Source organism: Anabrus simplex, chromosome 2 (genome assembly GCF_040414725.1).
Source record: "Anabrus simplex isolate iqAnaSimp1 chromosome 2, ASM4041472v1, whole genome shotgun sequence".
Classification (NCBI taxonomy): Eukaryota; Metazoa; Arthropoda; class Insecta; order Orthoptera; family Tettigoniidae; genus Anabrus; species Anabrus simplex.
In genome coordinates, this window is record NC_090266.1 from 369,758,696 (window position 1) to 369,782,656 (window position 23,961).

Below are 23,961 nucleotides of genomic sequence, written 5' to 3' on the forward strand. Positions count from 1 at the left end.
AAGGCAGCCTCACTAGTTCGTTTCCATGTTGTCTTAGGACGCCCTCTTCTTCTCTTGGCTCTTTGATGGCAAGAGCCTTCTGTACTAAGTCGTGCTCATTTCTTCTTCTGACGTGACCATACCAGCAGACCGTTTTTTCCTCCATCTTGCCACTGAAGGGCACAACGTTGAAGGATCTTCACACATGCTCATTGCGCACTTTGTCATGCAGAGTGACACTCACCGATAATCGCAACATCCACATCTCTGTGACATGCATTCGCTGGTCATGCTTTTTCTGCCTTGCCCAATATTCGGTGCCAAACATGAGGGCAGGCCAGACAGTGGTTTTGTACACTTTGCTCTTTAATGTGACTGGTATCCGCTTATCATGCAAAACACCAGTAAAAGACTGCCATTTCATCTAACCAACACTGATGCGGTGCTTGACATCTGCATCCATATTACCATCAGTTGTAGTTGACTGATCCGAGATATTTGAACTTGTTGGTCATCATCAGTGGTTCTCCAGCAAGGAAGACAGTGTTGTGTGCGCCTGCTTGCCCGGGCTGCGCAAAGTTGAAGAACATACACTCAGTCTTTTTGTGACTTTTTCTTAATCCATTTGCCTCTAGTGTTACTCGCTATCATTTCAAGACTGCCTCAACCTCCTGACATGACTGACCAAATATTTTAAATAAAATCATTAATAAAATAACAAAACAAATGTCCTACTAGTCTGAAGAGAGAATCAAAACCAAAATAAGAATGTTACCTTAATGTACAATGGCAACAATGATAGTAATAATAATAATTACCAAATCACTAACATTTTAAGTAAACAATATTTCAACATAGCATTCAAAACCAGTAATAGTAATGCCAAAATTCTACTTAACGCCCATTTGGTTAATAGTAAGGACAAATACTCACAAAAGGAGTTTACAGAACTGAAATGCAGATAATGCGATGCTACATACATATAGGACAAACTGGCAGTAGCTCCACTACACATTACAAAGAACTCATTAATGCCAACAAATATAAAATATTTTCTGCAATGAATGAACACATGAGTGATAATAATTACAAATTCACCAACATCGACCAAGACATGCTGATACTCCAAACAGCTAATAAAGGAACATTTTTAAACATCCTTGAAGATTTATGCATACAAATAGATCAAAGATTCAACTCCGCATACAATCTCAATGAAATCGCATAGAAAAACCAACATATTATATGATAAATTATTGAACATCAACTTGCTCAAATTTCCATGTGCAAAACAAATCACAAGCTCCTTATCGGTCTACTCAACTGCTCCTCCAACTCCACTTCCCCTCATTAACAAACTTGAACAGATCACAGCATGCACTCACTCTGATGACCATTTCACCTGATCACTACATCAACAAGGACTGGAAGACAGAAAGTAAGTTCCAGTGCTTTTTCATTTTTCTCAATATCCCTAACAGTACAACCACTCACCGTCCATCTTCTCCTTTTCATTCTAGGTTCACATAACCTATTTAAGAGGATCTACCTTTTTTCACAAAAGAAAATTCACAGGCTTCCTTGTTGATCTGATATCAGCACAAATGAACATTCTACAACGTGATATCTTCCAGCACCCATCAAACTTTTAAATTTCTTTTATCCACATCAATCCATCAGGTGGAGTCACTCTCAAGCTAATAATTATAGGAGGTTGCTACATACTGAACAGAGTTCAGAAGTAACATTTTTTTCTACAATATCATTCAATTAAGAGGTTTATTGGATAGTTAAGTAAGGTTGATATGTAAACTTCTCAGCTACTAATAAATTGAATTACCGGGCGAGTTGGCCGTGCGCGTAGAGGCGCGCGGCTGTGAGCTTGCATCCGGGAGATAGTAGGTTCGAATCCCACTATCGGCAGCCCTGAAAATGGTTTTCCGTGGTTTCCCATTTTCACACCAGGCAAATGCTGGGGCTGTACCTTAATTAAGGCCACGGCCGCTTCCTTCCAACTCCTAAGCCTTTCCTATCCCATCGTCGCCATAAGACCTATCTGTGTCGGTGCGACGTAAAGCCCCTAGCAAAAAATAAATAAAATTGAATATTGAATTTACTTGTGAAGTCTTTATCTCACTACAAGACTGTGTTTCTAAAAATTATTAGTCAGTAAAACTATATTTTGAATACAGTAAAATCCGTCTATGTGGCTCAACAGGACTGGCTGTGATCCAGATGACCAAAAATCATGATAATCTGGAAACTGTGTTAATGACATAAATAAGATAGTTTATATGTATATTATTGCACATTTTGTATACTTTTATAATAACATAACAGATGTAAGGCTTTTCAGGCGTTTGCTCTATTAACCAGCGTTTCATCTTAGGTCTGACACTAGACTCATCAGAGTGGGATATGTCAGACCCTACCCACTGACACTGGGGTGTATGCAGGTGAACTTATCAGAAGCCCATATAAGAGGCACAGTCTGATAACTGCATATGGGAGATAAATCTCCACAATCATGCTCTATTAGTGAAAAATATCTAATCCCCTCTATGGGAACTTAGAATTCTACTTTTACAATACCGTTAACAGTACAAAGCAAAAGACATATTTAAATTTAACAGTAAATGCTAATACAATATACATTTGACTTCACTTAGAGTATTGTAGGTACATCACTTTAATTAATAAAGCACTGGGAAGAGGGAGCTCTTGTTTACACCAACGGAACATCCACTCTGACAAAAGCTTACTGAGTCAAAAACATTTTTTTTTTCTGAAAGGAAATATTATTTTCTTTCAAAGTAAATTTAGGTTCACTTACCCACAACTATTTTTCTTAGACAAGCATTGTAGAAGCACTCTTAAAGCAGTTGTTTTGCAGCTAGAGGATTTCATAGACAAAAAAATCTTTAATTCTAAAATGATACATTTTAATTATAACTAGAAATAATTTCACTTGGAATTACAACAATTATTTTTGAAAGTGAGTTTAATATAGAAATATCATCTACATAACCAGTCCAGGTCAACCGGTTATCTGGATGAACATGATTGAGATGAATATGGTTCTGTTGTACTCTACAAATGTGAAATTAAAATATTATAAGTTGAAAACTTTACAATTATCAGGACCGAGGATCATGCAAGTTTATAAATTTTTACAGTTATAAATACATCCAGTATTGGCATAATAGCCTAATATATTGCTGGGATTCAAACGAGGATTGCTTCGTTACTATTTTCTTGGTGTTGTATAATTTTCAGACCCTCTCATAGGTCCAAACGTGAGATCTCTGGCCTTCAATCCAATACTGTGGCTGGAAGAACAATGATGAAAGAGAGGGACGAGAAAATGAATTACAACCAAATATTTCCTAGTGAAGACAAAGGGGTGGCTCCCCAAGCTCCTTCTGGCTCAGACTCCCAGGGTGAAACTAAAGGTGAGTGCAGCTAATATTGTGCTTCTCATATAGTCTGAGATACTTCTGGTAGAAATGAATATATGAGGTAGTACTTTTCTTGTGATGAATGTTTCAGGAGTATATCAGAAATTCAGATTGGTGGTCCGAAATGGGACAAGAATAGAGGTGAAGCATCTACATCACTTTGCTCAGTACACTATTGAGGTGGAAGCTTGTAGAGAACTCTTGCCTGACGAACTCAACAACAGCACCACTAATTGTAGTGCAAAGAGTTTTGTCACAGCCAGGACACTTGCATCTAGTGAGCATTGAATGATTGATAAATTGTTTGAATTAATATTGTGAAGTGTTACCTCTCCTGTTGATGTTTTATGTGGGATGTGCTGCATTAATTTCATATTTGTATGTGGCAGGTAATGCAGACACTGTTAATTCTTCACGGCTCATAATTGAGACTATGAATCAAAGTGTTGGGTCCGTGAAGCTTAAGTGGGATGAACCACCCGAACCCAATGGCCTTATTGTAAACTACCAGATTGAATATCGCTGTGTGGACCGTGAAAATGTAAGTTTTGTTATGAAGTAATATTGCAAGGTCACAATGTCACATCAGTAAATGTTTTCCTATGGTTCAGATGATTCAATACTGGCCTTTACCTGCTGTATGCTGCAATTCAAGCTTGGAAGATGTTCATAAAGTGTGTGACATTTTGTGCAAAGGAGAAATATGTACTCTTCCAGGTTACTATTGTCCTTGTTGCCTCGACCTACTGTAAAACATCTAATCGAGCTTGCTACTAGGGAAATGCGATGAGCTGTCCTAGGGAGGAACTATAATCCTGTTAGAGTTCATAACATGTGGCTCAGAGTTTAAAATTTACCAGAACTACAAAGGGCTGTGATTTTTAAATTTTTTCTTGGATATTAGGTTATTTAGTTACTTGTATATTGTATTCAATTAATTCAAATTTAGTAACCATTATGTTGGTACTCTGTTTTTGTGTTCTTCTGGAAGCACTCTAGCACACTCTGGTATGCATCCTGCTCCAAGTTGGTTGACGGGTGTGTTTCGATTTAATCTTTAATAAACAGTTAATTTTTGTTACAGTATTTTTTAACTATAACGTTATACTTTTTAAAAGCAAAGTTTATGTTGTTATTTGAAATAACCCAACAAGTTATGGGTCCAGATGTGTGGTGAGTTAAAGCATTTTGATGAAATACAACTTTGTAGTGAGTTTTTGGTGTGAAAAGTTATCGTGTAAACAGTACCATTTTTGAGGTTAACTTCGTGTACCTAGTGTATCTTGAACAATGGATTCGGCGAGGTTAATAAACATCAAATGTTTAGAAGATAAGTCATATTGGAGTACATGTATAAAGTGAGCATCTATTTATGTGATATTTCTGGGGTGCTTGATGTTGCTGAAGGGAGGTTAGTCAAACCTGTAATGTGAGTTCACACAATTATAACCACTGATTGAATTATAACAAGTTAAATACTGTATGACCATTTTAATCACACTGAGTAGAACAGAGAGAACATATGCTAAATGGATTAGACACAGAGAAGGATGATGATGATGGTGATGGTGATTAATACATGAGCAGTTTTGCCATCTATGTTACATACCCTTGTTTTACAACTTCAGTCTGTTGATCGGTTTGATGATTCCTCCTGACTTGGTGCCATTAACAGTGGTTGAAGTTTCTCGACACTGGATGGTGATTTTTCTTGACTTTGGGGTTCTTGGACACTGGATATATATTCCTCTTGACGATAGTACTTACAAGGAAACTGTCCATACTGTCATATCGAAGTCGACAATGAAATTTGGTAGAGAGGATGAGGGGTCCATAAAAAAAGCAAGGTACAAAAATTCAGCTGCCATTTTGATCTGTAAGGTCCTGAAATCGATACAGAAATATCAAATAGAATTGCAGCGTTAGCGTATAGCTTGACGTGGACAGCCCTGGTGACCAGCTGAAGCGACCGGGTTACCTGGAGCTTTCTGCACTAGCCAGTTGACACATATTCCTTTGAAAGAGCAGTCATGAATCTGGCTAATGTTCTAGAGTATGTTTTATGTTACTTCCGTGAAAAAGGTTTCTTCTCTTCCCGTGAAATAACTTCGAAAGAAAGGGAGATGGGTCGACATGTGATCAAACTAATTGAAAATCATCCTATGGGTGCCAGCATTGTCTTGGAGTCGTGTCAGGAGAGAAATAGTGAGATTGAAAGTGATAGTGGAAGCAGCAACACCTTATCTGCATTATCAGAAAGAGAAGTCAGCACACCATTGACAGGAACAAGGTGTGTTATGACCAGGTGAGTTGGCCGTGCGGTCAGGGGTGTGCGGCTGTGAGCTTGCATCCGGGAGATAGTGGGTTCAGATTTCACTATCGGCAGTCCTGAAGATGGTTTTCCGTGTTTTCCCATTTTCACACCAGGCAAATTGCTGGGGCTGTACCTTAATTATTAAGGCCACAGCAGCTTTCTTCCAACTCCTAGGCCTTTTCTATTCTATCGTCGCCATAAGACCTATCTGTGTTGGTGCGACGTAAAGCCACTTGCAAAAAAAAAAAAAAAAAAAAAAAAAGTTGCGGATCCAATTTTGAGCCCTGTGTCTGATTCCCGTCAATCCAGTGAAGAGACACCGCAGTCACCGAGCAAATCTACTAGTTCAAGCTATGCTTCCTGTCCACAGAAGAAAGTGAAACAAACTGTAGATCTTGCGTACTAGAGAAAAGCTGTAAATTTATGGTTAAATAAGGAGGATAAGAAGCGGCTTTCATTAACCACTGTTCGAAGAAGTTGTCGTAAGGTGACATCACTACGACAACCGTGCAGGTGGAAGAAGCAATTAGAATCTACATCAGTAAACCCCATTGAACACAGGAAATTGATGCCTACAAAATTATTTTCTCGCTTTACAGAAGCAAGAAGACTGAAGCGGAATGTACAAAGCGATGAAGACCTGCAACTGTGGGCTTGGAAATTTCAAGACAGATTTCAATGAGGCAAACTAATTTCAGCGGATGTGCTAGTTTCTTGAGTCGTTTTAAGAAAAAGCGCAGAATAAAAAGTAGAAAATTACAAAATTTGTATTCTGTACATATCTGTACATATCTGGTGTGAAAAAGATAAAAGTCTCAAAGAAATTTGTGGTAGCAGCTACAGAGCGATTTTTAGACTACACCCCTTCTTCAATATACAATACTGATCAGAGTGGTTTAGTTTGCGAAATGAAAGCGAAAAGGACTCTATCGTTTGTTGGTGAGAAATATACAGAAACAGTTGCTCAATCAATTAGTGCACTCACCTATTTGTACACAGTTATTCCTACAATTAGTATGGCCAGTACTCTTTTCCCGAAATTATTCATTGTACTACAGGAGGCAACTGGAACTTTCGGTCTGAGAGTTTCCAAAGAAATGTTTCATGCCAGAAATATAATTGTAACAGCCACAAAATCAGGGAAGATGGGGAAAAAGGAGTTAAAGTATTGGTTTAAAGAATCCTTCCTCCCATTTGCGGAAGAGAAGTGTTTGCTACTGCTAGATTCCTGGACTACTTATAGTGATAAAAGCTGCCTTGAAGACATTCCTCCAGGCAACAGTATAGAAATTCTCCATATTCCTCCCGGCATTAGAGGGAAAATACAGCCCTTGGACAAGTTTCTCTTCTGGCAGTGGAAAGCTTTGTATCGCCGCTTAACAGACATTGTGCCTACTTGTGAAGACTTTCAGTTTTATGTTTATCAGAGAAACAGCATACTGTAAATGCAGTCCTTCATTCATATTCAATTTTCTTCCCTGCGGTTCAAGGACATGATTAAGTATTCGTGGTTCGCAACCAATTATGCAATGGAAGACCTCCAGAGTTTGAAGTGCCTGCAAAATATTGCCTTCAAACAAGTAAAGAAAACTGTGAAGAACAGTGAGGCCTCAAGGTGCATATTTGTTGTGCATGGTGCCAAAAATATTTGTGTTTTTATCATGCGATTAATGCAACTCATTTATGTTTCACATTTGTTCCATAACAATAAAGTGACCTTGGCGCGTGGCAGTCTGCCAGTTCGTTCTTTCTCTCTCCAGCACAACTGCAACTTCATTCTGCTGTGCACCGCACGAGCCAGCAAGAAGCAAGGGTTGTCCAGTAAGCTGCGTTGTCACATGGATTTTGTATCAAGATTTCGAAACCTTCCAATTTGGAATGGTAGCTGAATTTTTGTACATCGCTATTTTATGGGACTCCTCATGGTATCTGTGAAATTTCGTTGTCGATTTCGATATGATGGTATGGACAGTTTCCCTGTTAGAAGGATCTCCTGGTCAGTGCACAGCAAAGCGGGTACTGTAACACTTGTTGCAATGGCAAATAATGAATGGAATGTGTGGCAGAGAGGAGGGGGGGGGAGTTATAATGGTATAACAGGGTACTGGAATGTGGGTAGGGATAAGAGAATTATGTCGCTTGCTGCAAGCAATGTCGCCAGCTCAATTTTGAGCACCAGTCTTGCAAATTATTATTCACCGAGCTTGATAGCTGCAGTCGCTTAAGTGCGGCCATTATCCAGTATTCGGGAGATAGTAGGTTCGAACCCCACTATCGGCAGCCCTGAAAATGGTTTTCCGTGGTTTCCCATTTTCACACCAGGCAAATGCTGGAGCTGTACCTTAATTAAGGCCATGACCGCTTCCTTCCCACTCCTAGCCCTTCCTTGTCCCATCGTCGCCATAAGACCTATCTATGTCGGTGCGACGTAAAGCAACTAGCAAAAAAAAATTATTAATCAGTTTTTTTACCATCATTTCGGTTTTGAGAAGTTTCGTTAATCAGGGTTTTAATAATGATAATTTTATTGGTTTTGCATCTCACTAACTAATTTTATGGGTTTTGGAGACACCGAGGTGCTAGAATTCTGTCCAGCAGGAGGTGTTTTTATGTGCTGGTAAATCTACCGACATGAGGCTGGCGTATTTGAGCACCTTCAAATGCCACCAAATTGTGCTGGGATCGAACCTGCCAACTTGAGCTCAGAAGGCCAGCGATAATCAGTGTGTTACTGTATTGTGTAGGTATCTGGAGAGTGACAATTGTAATATAATCTTCAGCCTTTATGCGCCAAACATCAGCCTGGATTCTGTTATACTGCTATATCAAATTATTTACGAACCTTAAAAGACTCTGCTGTATTTACTGTTGAATTTTTCTTCTTCTTTCTCACTTCTTCATCGCTGTAACTTCATTGACGACGTCCTAGTTGTGGAAATGCTGCTGAAGACCCTCCAGGGTTAGCAGAACATAGTTGCACTTGGTTGTTGGCAGCTGCTTGTGTTTCAGCATCAGTAAAGTTGCTTTTTTCGCCTGTCTGTTAGGCCCAGATGTTCTTAGGTCTTCCTTTTCTTCACTACCAAAGGTGCATAAAGAGAATATACCTATAAGACCCATCATTCATTTCAGAAATAGCCCTACATATAAAACGCCTAGATTTATACACAATTTTTTAAATTAACATTAAAGATTTGAGGGTAGCAGGTCTATTAAGAATTCCAAAGAATTTTGTGATCGTATTAAAGATTTAAACATGCAATAGAACCGTAAGATGTATTCATTTGACGTCAAAAATATGTTCTCGAATATTCCAGTATCAAAAACGATAAATCTTGTAAAGAATAATTGACTTAAATACAGTAATTTGAGTAGGCAAGAGATAGCTGATTTTATTAATATTTTGGAGTTTGTCACCGCTAATAATTACTTTACCTTCAATGGCCAAGTATATAAACAGGAAGGTCTTCCTATGCGGGCCCAGTTTCGGGAATTATGGCGGAAATTTATATGGATTTTCTTGAAAATAATAAAATCAACAACATTAAAGGAATAATAAGCTGGTTGAGATACGTAGATGATACATTTACAATAATTGATCGTAGCATTACGAATGGAGAGGAGGTATTAGAACAATTAAACAATGTGGATTCACAGATTAAATTTTCTTTCAAAAGTTAAAATAATAAAGCATTAAATTTTCTTGACATTACAATTATTAATGACTAATAAACTTAGGTTTAAAATATTCAGGAAACCCACTCAAACAGCGAACATAATTAGATAAAATTCTGTACACCCGGCAGCACATAAGAGGGTTTCCTTTTACAGTATGATTTACAGAGCATATAATATACCCATGTCAGAAGTACAGGGCCTACCAAAAGTTTATGGACTCCTGCGTATTTCATGAATATGATTCCTGTCCTTAAAATTTTAGGCTCAGGAGTACGATTTTTTACAGGGAATTAGTACATATTTAGAGGAACATTTCCTGAAATTTTCATTAAAATATCGCTTTTTATTCTGAAGTAACTGAATTTTTTGTTTATGAGCATTGGAAATAAAGTTGCTATATTTTGAATACTTGAGGAGATCTCGACAGTGCATTATGGGGATTACATTAAAACATTTTGTTATGGAGAAACACAGATACCTGTAGAATATTTATAATTGTAATAGAGCAACAGAATATGTTCCCATTTTTTAAAAAATCCTCCTGTAATAGAACCACAGAATTAATAATCTTGACCATAGTGGCCGGTATTCGATCTGTATTGACTTGATCACGACAAATATGTAGGTGGATGGTCTGCCTAGTCAATACTAAATATTAATTATTTATATTTATTTACATAAGTCTAGTACATGTTTTGAGAATCTTAATACATTCCCTTCATCAGCTAGTCAAATTAAAATTAAAATTAAAAGGTAAACAAATGAATACCCTTGAGAAATTAGAAATTTACATGTTACAAAAATTTGATAATGAAAATTGCCTTAACGAGCACATGGCAGAGGATAACCAGTTGTTTAAATTGGTGACCCAATACGCTATGAAGAGAGCAAGAGAGAAGGAAGAAAAGCGTGTAAGAGAGGAAGTATGACGTTAGAACACAGGGGCAGTACTCTCCCCTCCTCCGTCCGTTCACCGTGCCTCCCACTGCAACTCTGCAATCAGTCGCTGAACAACTTCAGCCGCTTTTATATATCCTTAATAGTTACATGACAGCCTCACGTACTTCTTGTATCATTATATTGGTAAGTTTTAATAATTTTACGCATTGTATTATCATTTTGTTTATGTTATAATCTTCCGATTATAGTTTCTATTTTACTTTTCCCTCTTGCAGATCATTTTAAGCTCATATCCCTGGCTGCATAACACACCCATTAACGGAAGGTTTCGGCATGACAACAAGTTTTAGCACTATTTTATTTTATTCTTAACTCCAATTGAATTTTACAAGAAATCATCAGATCATTAAGTACACAGTGATCTAATGCCACAGCAAGAACATAGTGCTCAATATTTTAATTCATACAGACTTTATTCTATTGTGTTTTATCGTATTCGACTGGATGGAATTAAATTCCATGCATACACTCTTCGATTTTTAAATTTCAAATTGTATTGGCAATAGTTTTGGATTTCTTAATAGGGCCCCCCCTTATAATTAGGTCTTTTTGTGTACAGGAATTTTAATTTTAATTTGACTAGCTGATGAAGGGAATGTATTAAGTTTCTCAAAACATGTACTAGACTTATGTAAATAAATATAAATAATGAATATTCAGTATTGACTAGGCGGACCATCCACCTACATATTTGTTGAGAACCACAGAAAGCGGTCATAAAACAAACATTCCTTGACCCTAGCTGGACAGGAGATCCTTCAAACCACTCAAATCATTTGCGAGTCACGTTATAGTGGTATATTTACACTACAGTGTAACACACAAACGATCTCGGTAGCTGGAGGGGTCCCATGTCCAGCTTGGGTCAAGGAATGTTTGTTTCATGACCTCTTTCTTTGATTCTATTACGGGGGTGATTTTTTAAAATGGGAACATATTCTGTTGTTCTATTACAATTATAAATATTCTACAGGTATCTGTGTTTCTCCATAACAAAAATTTTTAATGTAATCCCCATATTGCACTGTTGAGATCTCCTCAAGTATTCAAAATATAGCAACTTTCTTTCCAATGATCATAAACAAAAAATTCAGTTAATTCAAAACAAAGAGTGATATTTTAATGAAAATTTCAGGGAATGTTCCTCTAAATATGAACTAATTCCCCGTAATAAATGGTACTCCTGCGACTAAACATTTCAGGACAGGAATCATATTCATGAAATACGCAGGTGTCCTTAAACTTTTGGTAGGACCTGTAGATCGTAAAAATGAATTGGATACTATTTACTTTATAGCAAAAAGCAACGGGTTCAACAGGAAATTTGTGGATAAAATTATTAGCAAAATTGAGAAGAAATCATTTTCCACATTAACCAAGGATACCAAAAAGAAAGAAGATAGTTACGCCCTTTTCTTATATAGTCACAGTAAAATATATGAAATCACAAATGTTTTCAAGAAACTTAATATGAAAGTTTATTTTAAATTAACCAATAACACTCATCGTTTCTTTAATCAGCACACTATCAATAACGGCAATAGCAAATTTCAGAAATCATGTGTTTACAGATTAAAGTGCTAGCAGTGTTCTGCCAGTTACATTGGACAGACAGGCCGCAATTTTAACATAAGGTATAATGAACATGTTAATGCGTCGAAGTACGGCAGATTCTCAGCATTCGGTTCTCATATGGACGATACCAATCATACATTCACGGGCATACAATAAGACCTTCAAATTCTCCATTTATGTAAGAAAGGAAATCTGTTGAATATTTTAGAAAACAATTTTATAAATATTGATCAAAAATGCAGCCCGATTTATAATCTTAATGAGATATTGGAGGAAATCAATATACTTTTTGAGGAGTTAAACAATAAATTCTTTTCACGAAGGCACGTGAGTAATACTTTACCATACGCCTCACCTCTTACATCAAACTCCCCTCAACCTCCCCTCACAGTCAGTCCTCAACGACCTTCGAGGATGTCACTCAGTTAGCTTTAGCACTTGAGGTGGAGTGGTCGACGTAGGATGGGCAAGGAGGCGAGTGACCGGATGGGCACTTAGTTCACATTTTAATTGAATTCATTCTTTAGTTCATTCATATTTTTCTTTTTAGGCCGCTATTGTTAACACATAATAAAGTTCAACTTGCATCATCAGTATAACTCCACCTTCTAATCAAGAAAGCTATTTTAATGTGGCATTATCATCACCCTCTTTTATGTACAATATGCGTATAATTTTATTCGCACAGCCACTCACGTTGTTTTATAATTGGACAATTCGTTGTTTTTAACAACAATTTAGTCTGTGATTTTAACTGGACTTCATGCTTCATATCATGTTCATGCCGCAGCATTTTAACATTTAAGATTGACAAGACGCCATCACGCTGCGTCACAGGATACAAAGACTTTTTATTTACCTATTTCAACGTGTCCTCACCTTATTTTTAATGTTTTGTATTTGTGACTGAAGATGCATGTATCACGAGTATAACCTAATGTAGTCTTTTAATAAAGACAAATACAGTATTGTAAAGGTGGAATTATAAATTCAAATTTTCACAAGTTGATACTTTGACAATACAGGGTCTAATATGAAATTTATAACGTGCAATTTATAATGTGCAATTTTCTTCATACCCCATGCAGCTGAAAGTCAAGGACTCTTTGGCTACATAGCTTTCATTCTTTTCGTTCACTTTCTTGAACCATGTTACTTGTTCATGCTGACGGTCTCCTTTACGTGTAATGTGCTTCTGATGCGCTAATTTCCAAAACTCACGTCGACATTCTCAGCGTCTTCATCTCTGTGGCATTTAGACGATGCTTGTGGTTTTCATAGATTGTCCAGTATTTCGAAGTATAAGTCAATGCAGGTCCCACCACAGTCATGTAGAGCTTTCTCTTAACCCATTTTAGGCAAATGGGTCATAAATAACCCATAGTGCTTGGATTTTATTTTTTCGTATAATGCCATTTTCCCACATGAATGTTCACTCAGTAATACAGACTTTCCAGAATGGATACAATTATTTTCAAGAATTGTCCCCAAGCATTTAGGCTTTGGAAACTGCTGTATAAAACATGTTTTGAGGTTACAGGAAGACAGAGTTTTGAAAATAATTCCTGTTGGAATAGAGACAAATTTATCTCAGTGCTTTGGAACTGATATTTAATGCATAGTTATGTCAGTAAATGTCAAACTGAATGCTGGGGTCAAAAATGTCCCATGCTGTAAATACTACACACTCTCAATTATTTTTTAAATTCCCTTTTTATTTGCTATAAATTACTCTTAAATGAGTGGATAGTAACTAAAATAAAACATGTATTTTGTAATTATTTCTAATCTTGGCCTAAAATGGGTTAAGCTTCAGTGGGGTGGCATCCTCTTATTGCAGAATAGAGACAAATTTTGTTTCCACTTCAGCCAGCCTGCACTGAACCTGTAATTTATATCATCACATTCATCCAGTTTCTCCACCATGGAGCTAAAGTATTTGAAGCTGCTGCATTTCAGGAGTGGTTGGGAGTCAAGCAAAATATCTGGTGTTGAAGCCACAGGATCTTTGAAAGTCAAGTGCAGATGTTTGGTCTTTGAACGGCTCACTTTCAGTCCATTGTCTTCTAGCACTTTTTGCCATTCTTCAAATACCTCCTGAAGCAATAACCTGTTGCTGCTGATTAATGCCTTATCATCAGCAAACAGTAATGCATCTATGATTTCTGATTTCAGGAACTTCATGAGTTCATGACATTGATGAAAAGGAGGGGACTCTCGCATGCATTGAGTAACAGTTCTCAGTGTTCTCCGCACACATTTTCGTAAGCCGGGTGGCAGGAATGAATAGCCGGGTGGGGAATACTACATTAAAAATTATTATTATAAAATTTCAATTTATTCCCCTTGGGACATTGACCGTAATATCATACAGGTAAACATTAACTTCAAAATTTAACTATTTGAATGTTATTATCATGAATAAGACATAACAGAGTATTTTGAACTTCTAGAATTCTACTGCTCGATCATAATCGTGTTACACCAGGGCTTACCATTTGCTTGCTATGAAATGTCGTTTGGGTTCGTAACGTCATGTGGAATCGAGTTCTCGCATGCGATTCCACGCTAATCGAGGCACCGCTTCCTTACGACACTGCATGATAGTCAAGCTAGACATTTAATACCTGATGTAACAGGTGCAATTATTTTGACAATAATGAAGGTTTATCATTTAAACTAGCTGATGTACCTGTGCTTCGCTACGGAATTCTACATTGTATACAGAATTCTAGGTTAGGTAGTGTACATGCTGTGAGTAATATTGTATTAAATTGCATAGCTTTAAACGTTACCCTAGAAACACGACGGGGAAGTCACCAAACGTCTTTTCTTATGTGAAGGGTTAGGGAATTTTCATTGTAATGGTAGGCCCTCTTGCCTACCCTGAGCCACAATCAAGTTGGGAAGTTTTCATTATAATGGCAGACACTCACTCCCCACCTCCCTGTTTACATCCTCATAAAGGCTGTCTTAGTGGTTTTCCCAACTGAAATCAACATGGATCAGTACAATTATGCCAGTAGGAATGTTGCAATTAAAAGCAATGCTATCATATGAAATACTCTATCAAATGAAAAACCACACATTTTCTCACTTTTAACAAACAGTACTACGCTGCCGACCTAACAGTCAAAAGCTCCAGAGTTGGAATGACCAGGCCGCAGACAGCCGTGAGCCATGAACACACTTTAATTTGGGGGGGTGGGGAGAATAGTGTAGAGTCCCAGGGCAAAATCTATGCCCTCTTACTCATCTGTTTAATAGGAGTACCCGATGAGTCGGACAATCTCAATTCACTACACTGGCGGAGGGAAAAAACTATCTGATTGGGAGGCAAATTTTTCCTCAAAGCAGAGGAGAAACCCCTTCTTCGCTGCTAATTTGGAATAAAATGGATGTAGAATTTAATAAAAATGAAGAGGAAGAAGCTTTTCTTAGGAAACAGCTCTTTTTAGGGTTGAATTTCAAGGTATTTAGTGAATTATGGTGCTATAATTTGGAATAGGCCGAAATTGTAATTCTAGACCAGGTCATAAGTGAGCCCCTGCCATTATTCCATTAAGGTGTGCACACTTATCATTTCAATCAGCGTGTCAGAGTAGGGATCGAATAGTTGGAATACTATGATGAACCAGTGTGTTACGTACCAGCAGTATCAGAAAATGTATGAACCAGAGGAATGGCGTGCTAAAGGAGAAAGTTTTCTAACTCCCATGCTATTTCCCATCAATATTCAGGCAGGCTGTTATTCTCGGTATGCAGCAGCAATCCCATCTATCGGAGATGAGTGGCAGCATAGGAGACATTGAAAATCACAACAAACAATGGTCAATGTAATGTTATTATTGATCAATTTTATAAGCTTTCGATATTGTAGGCCTTCACATTTAGTTTTCTTCCGACTCTAGTACAGTAAAACTGAATAAAATATAAATGATCGGAAATTGTATTCTCTATAACTTTTGTTATGTAGTACTTTTCGATAGGACCAATAACATAGGCATTTAAAAATTAAATACAGCTTAGACTGTAGTTTCTTATTCCCCGACTCTGTATATCAGTTTTCATTAAATTCTGTTTACCCATTTTCTCGTGGCTTGGCACTGATATGGACTTAGCCATGAAAATACAAATTTGTGAATATTTCTATTATCATAGCCAGTACGGTAAAAATGTATAAGGCATAAATGATCGGAAATTGAATTCTGTATAACTCTAGTTATGTAGTATTTATCGATAGGACCACTAATAACATAAATATTTGAGAATTAAATTTTAAGCCTTAGTGTAAACTAGAATTTCACTCCCCCGCATGACACTAAAGCCCTTGAAGGACCTTGGGCTACCAAGCAACCGCTGCTCAGCCGAAGGCCTGCAGATTGCGAGGTGTCGTGTGGTCAGCACGACGATTCCTCTCGGCCGTTATTCTTGGTTTTCTAGACCGGGGCTGCTATCTCACTGTCAGATAGCTCCTCAATTCTAATCACGCAGGCTGAGTGGACCTTGAACCAGCCCTCAGGTCCAGGTAAAAATCCCTGACCTGGCCAGGAATCAAACCCGGGGCCTCCGGGTAAGAGGCAGGCACGCTGCCCCTACACCACGGGGCCGGCATTAGAATTTCACTCAGCATGAATAAAATTATTTATAGCCTAGATTGTAGTGGCTCATTCCCTGACTTGACATACCGATTTTCATTAAATTCTCGTCAGCTCTTTTCTTGTGATGCGCATACGTACATACATACATACATGCAGACAGACAGACAGACAGAAATTACGGAAAAATAAAAAGTGTTACTATGGACATGACCGATACAGGAATACCATTCTTTTTAAATTTTGAACAACGTATAGACAAAACTTTTATTTTATATGTATAGATAAATACTTTTACAGTATTTACATTTTAATTTGGAGCACCCAATGATTCAAATATATATTAATATTATATAACTAGCATATATCTAGGTTATTTTAGCCGAGCAGTCTGTAAAAACGGCAGGGCGGTGCGCCCATTAAAAAGGTCCTAGGGAGAACCCTGGTTCTTGATCTTGTTGAACAAAATTGTAAAAACTTTAATCTACTGTCACCACATCTCTTCCAGTATTCTGCTAGAATCTTGTCATGGCCTACTGCTTTTCCATCCTTCATTTGGTGCCCTGCTTCCTCGACTTGTTCAAAAGTAATCCAATTTTGTCTGTATTAACTGAGGCAACAACAGATGTTGTGTTCTGTGGAAACTCTTCCGTTAGCAGTTTCTGAAAGTAGCTTCTCCAGCTTTCCTTGATGAGCATCGGCTGGATGTCCTTCATGTTGTTGCATCTTTGAACTGCGATCTTGTAGAGCCTCTTATGACACTCTGCAGTTTCCAAATTGTCATACAGAGACTCACACACCACCGCCTTTGCTTGCACCACTGCTTTTGTCACTGTCTTCTTCAGGTGACATTCATATTTCAACTTGGTTTTCGCCTCCATCAAGCTTGGGTCATACATTGTCCATGTCTGAAATGCCCATTTCTTTTCTTGAACTGTTTCCTTTACCGTGTCATTCCTGAACATGCTTCTTTACTGATGTTATGATGGCCTTTGGAAATACCAAGCTATTTTCTGGCCATCAGTACATAGTGGGCCTAGAATGTTTCTCGCAGATGATCCACAGTCAGTTCGTTGGTGACCTCAATACAGCAGTCCAAATATTTCACCGCTGTGTCCACAAACTGTGCACTTTCTTGTTTTCTTACCTTGAACCACTCTAACAGGCTGACCTGTATGCTTGCTTTTTGTAGTGTTTCATGTGGATTTCAGTCAACTGAAATCATTGTTGGATTGCAGCTGGTTCCCGTAGTACGCCTTTGCAGTCCTTTATGGTGCCTTTGATCTGTCGTGAACACAGGTGGTAATCAATCTGGCTGTCATTTCCACCATTACAACATGGTGTCAAGGTTGTTTCTTGAAGTACATACTCAGGATGACCAAATCATGAGCGCTGGCAAATTGGATGATCTCTTCTCCCTCCTGCTTTCTTTCCCCAAAACCGTAGCCATCATGCCACTTCTTATCTCCATGATTTGATCATCCAACCTGCCCATTCAGGTCACCTCCAAGGAAGATCCACTCTCTCCTTTGTATTCCCTTTAACAGCATCTCCATGCCCACCCTGAAAGCTGCCTCAGCAGTATCCCGTCCAATTTGGGGTGCACATGCACTGACGATGTTCCACACTTCTTGTTGTATTACTAGCTTGTTATAGAGGCCTCAATGTAGAAAGGTTTCTGGTGATAAGAAGTGTTATGGCAAAAGAGGGGCCCTCACTGCCTGAAGTAGAGTTGCGTACTATCATTTAGAAATAAAGTAGACCTCTTGATCTAAGGCAACTATTGAAATGTGATTGAATAAATAAATAAATAAATAAATACGAAGTCAAGTATGTCAGAAATCATAATATTTGGAAATCATCGGAGCATCTTGTTACAACTGGTAATGAACTCTTTTAATTTTTCATTATTAACAGGCATACAACTTCCAATCTACTCAATCCACCATGATGCGCGTTCGGTATTGTAATGTATGAGCTGATTCCAGCATACCAGCATGGTATAAAAGTCCAAACGAAGCTTTAATTTTCTATTTACTGGTTTCTGATGCCTCTCTCTCTCTCTCTCTCTCTCTCTCTCTCTGTCTCTCTCCCTCCTGCCCCCCGCCCCCCTATCTTAACTACACTGTACTGCCAAAGTATCGAGCGTCTTAACTACACTTGTTTTACACCCTCTGCTCCACCACGTGATACACTGAGCTCAGTGACTCGAAGACCGGCGCTGTTCACTCCTCTTAATAATTTCAGACCTTAACTTGTAATCGGAGATATTCATAATTAAGCAAAATAGGCCTAAAATCCTCATGGATGGGTTACTGCTACATTTCATGGGAGCTGAATAGCTCTCACACACATCAACACATGGATCGGTGTAAGCAATCCAAGTACATTACATCATACTACACCATACCTGTGCGAGAATAACACTTCGCAGCTAAGCTAGTCCACTGCGAACTTACATCGGTGACAAAATTAAAATTGACTCTAATTAACTTACGTTAGCACATGCGCTGGGTAGAAATTATCCAAGACTGGCGTCAACACACAAACATGTCTCCAGCTCGATTAACACGGATGCTAGTAAAATATCAAGCAATTACACCTGTTTGGGAGAATCGATTAGGAAAGTAGCAAGGGTAGAAGACAAAATACCCATTCGATCAAGAGTTACTAATAATTCATTTTGCCATGGGTATAAAGTACCCATGCATCTCCTAATGGGTTAACAAATACGAAATTTGCCACGGTTTTATATCATATTAGCCCAAAGCTAGGTAAATATAAGGAATGATCTAAAACTTTTTACCCTCCTCAGAATCCTAAATCCTTTGCCAATTTCACATGAAGCTTTTGGATAGTTGGAATACATTGTTTCACTAAATAAAAGTGTTTATTCTTCTTCTTATTGCCCCCTTGTGTCGAAATCATCTAGTCCTACTACAGGTCTTTCATGTTTTCACTTCTTATTCAGGGTTTCAAACAGGGATTCACCTTTTTCTCTTAACCTTTTGGTTTATTCTTATTAAAGAGTTCTGGGAAACACTAATTGCAGCTGACACTCTTTCCTTCACTTTTTGTAAATGTGTTACACAGCCACCGTTGTCCACTTCTCTCTTCATGAAGTTCATCACATAGAAAATCACTTGACGAGTTTGATTTTTTTAAAATACTCCTACTCAAAAGAGAAGGCAATTTGAAACAACTTCACACAAACACACTGGTGTACACTTCACTACCTTAACCCAAAGTAAACAGTTAACAGAACACCTAGGAAATCAGTACCAATATCCCGTTAGTCACTGACTCATTCATTTTCTTAGGAGCATCTTGTACATGGCTCACTGTCAGAATAGATCACCATGGGGGAAAGAATATGCTTACACATGTGCAAGCCATACCCCTTCCTACACTGAGGCCTCTGTACACATTAACCAGTCACTCACCTTCTGAATGCTGATGATGTTCTTCTGCATTTCACTTGAGACAATTTGTACTTATACCACTTTTACCATGTTCAACTCTGTGGTAATGAAGATTGAAAGCCTTGGTCTTTGAATCCAGGAATCTTGCTTTGTTGCCATGATTTTGCCATTTTTCTCCTGGACACACATCATATCTGTTTGTCTGCATCCCATGGCTTCCTCCAACTCAACTCTTACCAGTATTCCATGGTGGTGGTTTGCTTCACATTACCAGCTTGGCTCTGATGTGGATATTATCCACCCCGGGATCACTAAATTGCACAGCAGGATGAGTTAGCTGTTGTTAGCGATAATACAAACTACTTTCACTCCTCTTTGAATGTCTGTTGGTTTAGACTGTTTTCCAACACTGACTTCCCTTCACTTCTGCTTCAATTTTTGCAAGATAGAAACTCACTGGAGAAATGGGAGGAAAGGTTGGTCAACTGGTAGATTGCTGCAAAATTAGGAATTGCTGAATTTTGTATTCACTCTGCTTTGAAGCGAAGACAACAGACAGGCATTCACAAAGATCAAGTATATTGTGGACATCGTAGAAGAACATTTACTGCTGAAGGTAAACACATTGTGATCTTAAGCAAGCATAACAGAAGGCTTACAGCTGTGGATATCTGCACTGAAATCAACAGAACTAAACAGAACTAGAGAACAACCAATCAATCAATCAATCAATCAATCAATCAATCAATCAGTCAATACTGATCTGCATTTAGGGCAGTCGCCCAGGTGGCAGATTCCCTATCTGTTGCTTTCCTAGCCTTTTCCTAAATGATTTCAAAGAAATTGGAAATTTATTGAACATTTCCCTTGGTAAGTTATTCCAATCCCTAACTCCCCTTCCTATAAATGAATATTTGCCCCAGTTTGTCCTCTTGAATTCCAACTTTATCTTCATATTGTGATCTTTCCTACTTTTATAAACGCCATTCAAACTTATTCGTTTACTAATGTCATTCCACGCCATCTCTCCGCTGACAGCTCGGAACATACCACTTAGTCAAGCAGCTCTTCTTCTTTCTCTCAATTCTTCCCAACCCAAACATTGCAACATTTTTGTAACGCTACTCTTTTGTCGGAAATCACCCAGAACAAATCGAGCTGCTTTTCTTTGGATTTTTTTCCAGTTCTTGAATCAGGTAATCCTGGTGAGGGTCCCATTCACTGGAACCATACTCTAGTTGGGGTCTTACCAGAGACTTATATGCACTCTCCTTTACATCCTTACTACAACCCCTAAACACCCTCATGACCATGTGCAGAGATCTGTACCCTTTATTTACAATCCCATTCTTGTGATTACCCCAATGAAGATCTTTCCTTATATTAACACCTAGATACTTACAATGATCGCCAAAAGGAACTTTCACCCCATCAACGCAGTAATTAAAACTGAGAGAACTTTTCCTATTTGTGAAACTCACAACCTGACATTTAACCCCGTTTATCAACATACCATTGCCTGCTGTCCATCTCACAACATTTTCGAGGTCACATTGCACCAATGACAGTGTAGACTGTTAAATATCATTTACGCGATGTTGGGTTGTGTGGACATGATTTTTTAACACACAGACATAAATCTCAATTCAGTGGACCAGACAGCACAAGGATTGAACCATTGACCAGTGGAAAAATGTGCTATGGACTGACAAGTCAAAATTTGAGAACATTGGGTCAAATCATCATCAGTATATCTGCTGTTGTCCAGGGGAAAGTATGCTAGAAGGCCGCCTAACACTATCTTGGAGTGGGGGAGTGGAATCGTTATGGATTGGGATTGTTTTAGTAGAGCCTCCATGGCTCGGACGGCAGCGCGTCGTCCTCTCACTGTTGGATACCGTGGTTCAAATCCCGGTCACTCCATGTGAGATTTGTGCTGGACAAAGCGGAAGCGAGACAGGTTTTTCTCCGGGTACTCCGGTTTTCCCTGTCATCTTTCATTCCAGCAACAATCTCCCTTCTCATTTCATAGCATCTATCATTCATTAACCCATTTATGCCCAAATTATCTTTTTCTTGCGATATTGACAACTTGTATATATAAACACTTAGAATGACCCATTATTCATGTAGAAATTAACAAAACCACATTTACTTGTTTAGAACCCATATAAACACATGGGTCGTTAACGACCCGCTAAGCACTTGCTCGGGAAACAGGGAGAGACTATATTCTGAACATCAACCTTAGCAACAATTTATTTCTACAGACTTACAGTTTATGTACATTTAGAAATGAGTTTTATAATGACACAAGAAGCAATAATTGTCATTGTTCCGTTAGTTATAATAATATTTAGTACCCAAAACACGTAACTTCAGATTCCGTAACTGACAGTGGAACTGAGACATTCTTCTTCGTGATAGGGGTACATATCCATTCAGAAAATGTATGCCAAGGAAAGAGGCATAACCAACGGTCAATTTTTTAAGAACTGTATCTTCTTCGAGAAATGCACCCAAAAAATCTATAGAGTATGATCGGATCGTAAAATTTCTTTTACCTGGATGGCGAATATTGGACGAAGAAGAGGGTGGGAATATCTTATCAACTATTTCCCACTTGAAAGAGTAAGATTTAGATGTCCCATTAGTACAATTCATGTCTAAGTAACTACCGTCAACTTGTTCATTTTCCGGAAGCGGTTCAGGTTCATCACTGAATTCAGGAGGAAGTTATGAATTGAAGTTACTGTTTATTGGTACCTGCAGCACTAACTCTGCTGGTGCTTGAAGCTGAGCACAATTTAGTCTGTCAGGATCTGAACAACCTTCATCACCAGAGTCAGCATCTGTTTCTTTTCCTCCGTCTTCACGCAGCCCAGTAAAGATATCAACAACTAAATCGGTGATATCTGAAGGATCGGCCAATTCGAGCTCATCCTGAATTTCTGAAACTGTTACTTGCTGTACTCTGCAATAAATTACAGAGCAATTAGGGATCCTAAGACTAATTACGTAAGGTTTAAGCTAAATATATGGTCGTTATTGAGCGAATGTGGAAGTCAGTGATAGTTCTCGGGTAACTGTCCAGCGGGTCGTTAGCGACCCACACTAGGTTCTATTGAAAATACCGGAAATTCTAAGCAACTTATGCGGATATCAAATTATGTATGTATATTATTGAAGTTTTAAATAGTAAATACTGCAATGAATAACCTGCCAATGAGAATAGTTGTCAATTCTACTTACATTCTTCACCCGCGTGCAGAGGGCTGACAATCCATCTTTCTTCTATTGATTCCAGATCAAGAATAATGTCAACAATGAATTAAATTCCTGCCCAAACGTATGATGAAATATATAATGGTTAACTTAATCGATCTTATAAGTGTCAAGAATGCGATAGCTTAAAGAAAGATTGCATCATTTGATGGGTCGAAAACGACCCACCTGGGCATAAATGGGTTAATAAATCACTTTGGGAGTGGCGACCCCATCGTACTAACAGCCTATATCTGCTTCATTCATTACATCCCTGACCTGGTCAGTGACTGGAAAACAGGTTGTAGGTTTTCATTTTTCATTGTTTTAGTAACAGTAAGGTAGCTTAATGAGAGTGAAAGATGGTACTGCTCCTTCCTCAAGGAACAGTACATTGCATTCTATCGAGGAATACAGTATGATCTAGAACTCAACTTATTGGAAGAAAGTTTGTTCTGCAGCAGGACAACAACCCCAAACACATGCCAAAGATGTGCAAGAAGTATGTGAGAAACAGAGAATCATCAGGAGTTCGGTACAAGTATTGACCTGGCCCCCTCAGTCACTCTATATATATATCACCCATCAAGTTGTTATAGGTTGAACTAAACTGTAAGGCAAAACAATATTCTGTCAACAGTTGTACAGATCTCTGGCAATGCCTTTTGTAAGCATGGTGAACTATAACCACTGAGATATTAGTAAAACTAACCATA

General features: G+C 38.2%; 1 protein-coding gene across 1 annotated transcript in view; it reads left to right on the top strand.

Annotated features, from left to right (window-relative positions):
* LOC136863551 (insulin-like peptide receptor) overlaps positions 1-23,961 on the top strand; it is a 462,473-nt gene that overhangs the window by 390,901 nt on the left and 47,611 nt on the right. The window contains exons 15-17 of the mRNA XM_067139932.2: positions 3,256-3,431; positions 3,529-3,714; positions 3,827-3,978. Coding sequence (XP_066996033.2) covers positions 3,256-3,431; positions 3,529-3,714; positions 3,827-3,978 — 514 coding nt within the window. The remainder of the gene's footprint in view (positions 1-3,255; positions 3,432-3,528; positions 3,715-3,826; positions 3,979-23,961) is intronic.